Source organism: Sinocyclocheilus anshuiensis, unplaced genomic scaffold (genome assembly GCF_001515605.1).
Source record: "Sinocyclocheilus anshuiensis isolate Anshui unplaced genomic scaffold, SAMN03320099.WGS_v1.1 scaffold338, whole genome shotgun sequence".
Lineage (NCBI taxonomy): Eukaryota > Metazoa > Chordata > Actinopteri > Cypriniformes > Cyprinidae > Sinocyclocheilus > Sinocyclocheilus anshuiensis.
The window spans coordinates 296,350-300,141 of NW_015542339.1; the positions used below are offsets into that span (position 1 = coordinate 296,350).

Here is a 3,792-nt window from a genome sequence, read left to right on the forward strand (position 1 = left end):
GCATACGCTTTTTACGTCCAGCTGATATTCTCCAAAATGGCACCAGGGTGATGTGGAGGAGACGAATTGTTGAATAAAGTCGTTATTTTTTTTCTTTTGCGCACAAAAAGTATTCTCGTAGCTTCGTATAATTGAGGATGAACCCCTGATGTCACATGGATTATTTTACAGATCTCCTTGCTACGTTTCTGGACTTGGGAACATTTCAGTTGCGTTGCTGTCTATGCAGGGTCAGACAGCTCTCAGATTCCATCAAAAATATCTTAATTTGTGCTCCGAAGATGAACGAAGGTCTTACTGGTTTGGAACGACATGAGGGTGAGTAATTAACGACAGAATTTTCATTTTTGGGTGAACCATCCCTTTAATGAAATAGATGCTGTTGTTTGCTACAGTCCCAGAGGGCTGGAAAACACTGTTTTAGCTGCAGTTTAAAGGGGAAGTTCACCCAGAAATGAAAATCCTGTCATTATTTACTCACCATCCAAACCTGTACGAGTTTCATTCTTCTATTGAACAACAAAAGAAGATATTTTGAAGAATGTAGATAACCATGTTATGGAAGTCAATGGCTACCGTCAACTGTTTGGTGACCAACATTCTTTGAAATATCTTGTTTTGTGTTCACCAGAAGAAAGAAACTCATACAGGTCTGGAATAACGTGAGGGTGAGTAAATGACAACAATTTTCATTTTTAGACGAACTATTCCTTTAAGTGATAACAGGTTTTAAATAAAATCATGAATAACTGTAAACACCCATTAATAATTTGTCCCATGTCAGGGGACACTAGCGTACCTTTCCCTGCTTGACGATGTAGTAAGGGTTGCTGCGGGAGAAACCAGCGCTCTCCAACAGGTTCATCACGTCGTTCTTACTGAAGCACACAGAACACAACTCATTTGTCTACAGCTCTAAGAGGTCAAAGCTCTTCTGATATGCTGCAGTGTTACAAGAACTAAACTTACGTGACCATCTTTTTGTCCAAGAAGTACTGGTCTTTCTTTGCTCCGATGACACGGCGCAGAGACACCTCCTCTTTATCAATCTGAGGGCAATGAGGTCTTGTTACTCGCCTGCCTTTACTTTAGTGCGCTTCTCAAAATTTAGGATACATTTCTTACCGGCAGCCTGTTGTCAGAGTTGTCGAATATAATTTCCACAAAGGCTGAAATGACTCGAGGACCAGTGCCTTCCTGAAAATTAAATGAAAGTACATAGTTTAGCAGAGTTAGTGAAAACATTTTGATATACAAAATTAATAAATACAATTAAAAAATAAGAAATAATCAAGGAAAATACATAAATGTTGGGTAAAAAAAAATCTATAAATAACACAATGTTTTTTTTTCTTTGTTGTTGTTGTTTTGTTTTCCTAAATTATTGAAGTAAAATATATATATAAAAAAAAAATAAAAAATGGAATAAAATAACTCACGTGAAGCAGAGCCAGACGCTGCTCTGGACGAAGATGACTGAACTCATCGCTGAGTACAAACTGTATGGCTGATGGGGAATAAAAAAAATTGCTCATCAAACTATTCACCTGCACCTTTAGTGTTTTGATTTATTAAATTAATTCATGTGTTAAAAAAAGGTATATTTTTTACTTACCATAAAAGAAGTTACTCTTTCCTGATCCATTTCTTCCGACTGTGAAAAATTAAATGATTTAAAAAAAAATGTTTTAAACTTATTTTTTTAATATTATAAATATTATTTTAGTGCATTATTATTTATAATTTTACAGTTTTATTTTACTTTAACTTCTACATTTCTTATTTTTATGTAACAGGGTGGTTGTAAAAATAATTTCACTGCAAGTCATATATGGTTATGTATGTGACAAATAAAATGTAGTTATATATACATATTTATACACACATTACAAAAATATTAAATATCTAAGGCAAATCTGTTTTACTGTCTGATTTTAAATACATATTTAAAAATATATTACATTTTATATCATATTTTGTTTTTTTATTTATTTATTGATTTACCTATTTTACATATTTCTGCTATGATGAAAATGTCACATGCCAAGAGTGGGACAGTCTTACCTATAACATTGTGTTTGGAGCTGAAGGGATCAACCACTTATCATTTACATAATACAACACGCCGTATTAGTATTTACATAAGAACCAGCTATAATTTTATTTTCTACTCGTAGTTTGCACACATCTGAACAGCAGCAGCAAACAAAAGTTCATTTCAGTAGTAACGGTTTAATATAAATGTTGCATAATAAATTTGATTGCAATGTTTTGCGGGTTTTGACAGCTAATGCTAACGCTAACTTCATTGAAGGCCATGTACTCGCCAAAACTTACAACCCAGCACGCTCAAGATTAAGAAAAAATGCGTTTTTGTTCACATCTGGCAGTTAAAATATGTAAATAAGTAGTTGAACCGCATAATTCAACATATGAATCATAATTTTACACGCAGCGTGTGAGTCGCATCTCAGTCACTTAACGTTACCTGTTTAATGTACATGGCGGCTTATGCACAAAACCAGCCGAATAAAGCCGAATTAAACACCCTCCTCCTCAGAGAGAAGAAGGGTTTAAGAGAAGATAAATATGCCTGCACACCGGATAAATTTGTCCGATATTTACTCCTCTGGACTATCAAATTTTATTTTCCCTCCCTCACGAAACAGACATAACAGTCAAAATGGCGACAGAGGCGGGACGAACGGACGAGTCTACTTAACTTTTTAGGGGGACTTATAATTATTGTTTATTATAAATGTTTAAAGGAATAGTAATGGAGCGCAGAAACGTCATATTTCAAGGTAACGTAATTATATATGTTAATAATTAAATGAGCTCCTTGCTTTTTCATTAGTTTCATATCCATTTGTCTGTAACCCTACACCTATTTCTGTAAACTTAGTTTAGTCCGTCGAGGTAGCGATTGGGCGCCAAGACAGCTGCTCTGCAGAATAAAAACACTTGAGCTACAGCGCATGTCATGTTCAGTCATCATTTTACCTGCTTTAACGTTTCTTTCTTTCTTTCTTTCTTTCTTGCTATTGAGACAGTATATAGACTAAATAGAGTATAAGGATACTCATTCAATAGCACATTTTCTTTCACACTTAAACCTTCTGCATAACTGAACAGTGTTCTGTACGTTACTCTAAAAAAATAATGAACAACTAGCTACTAATTTCATGTTCAACCGTGTAATTAGGTTACTATACTAATTACTCTCTCTGAAAGTATTTCATTACTTTTTACTAATTACTTTCTAAATCCTATATCAACCTTGACCAGTTGAACATACAAGACATGAAACTGCTCTTTTAATTCTTTCAAATAAATAATAGAAAACTGCATAAATTATTCTTGAACTGACCGAAGTATGGGGGCAATTTTACATTAAGAACATGGTTTTTTTTTGTTAAATTCCCTATTGTTTTATATAGAATTGTACAGTATTTCAAGCAAGTTCATCAGAAGTAACTGTAATTACAGTTTTTTTCAACTGCTTACACACCAAATCTTTACTTGTCACACAATTTCTGAAACCTGACACTCAAACAGCAGAACCACACACCAAATCTGCAAAACCATACGCTAATTTTTGGCCTTTAACTCAGTTTTCAATTTCATAAAACACTTTTTGCAAAACACAACACACAATTCTCTATGTAACACACAAATATCTAACAGGAAGTATCTTGATTTCCTTTTTCAAACACAACCAATCAAAATGCCACACTAATTCATCAGCGCCTCACACTAATGCTGCGTTCAAGTCCTCCTGGGACGTTCGTA

General features: G+C 34.1%; 1 protein-coding gene across 1 annotated transcript in view; it reads right to left on the reverse strand.

Moving 5' to 3' along the window:
• Positions 1 to 2,217, reverse strand: part of LOC107691193 (structural maintenance of chromosomes protein 3-like) — a 20,208-nt gene extending 17,991 nt beyond the window's left edge. The window contains exons 1-7 of the mRNA XM_016489689.1: positions 2,187 to 2,217; positions 2,065 to 2,100; positions 1,616 to 1,654; positions 1,440 to 1,507; positions 1,126 to 1,197; positions 970 to 1,049; positions 800 to 878 (exon numbers count right to left, since the gene is read on the reverse strand). Of these exons, the coding sequence (XP_016345175.1) occupies positions 800 to 878; positions 970 to 1,049; positions 1,126 to 1,197; positions 1,440 to 1,507; positions 1,616 to 1,654; positions 2,065 to 2,100; positions 2,187 to 2,217 (405 nt within the window). The remainder of the gene's footprint in view (positions 1 to 799; positions 879 to 969; positions 1,050 to 1,125; positions 1,198 to 1,439; positions 1,508 to 1,615; positions 1,655 to 2,064; positions 2,101 to 2,186) is intronic.
• Positions 2,218 to 3,792: the final 1,575 nt, after the last annotated feature.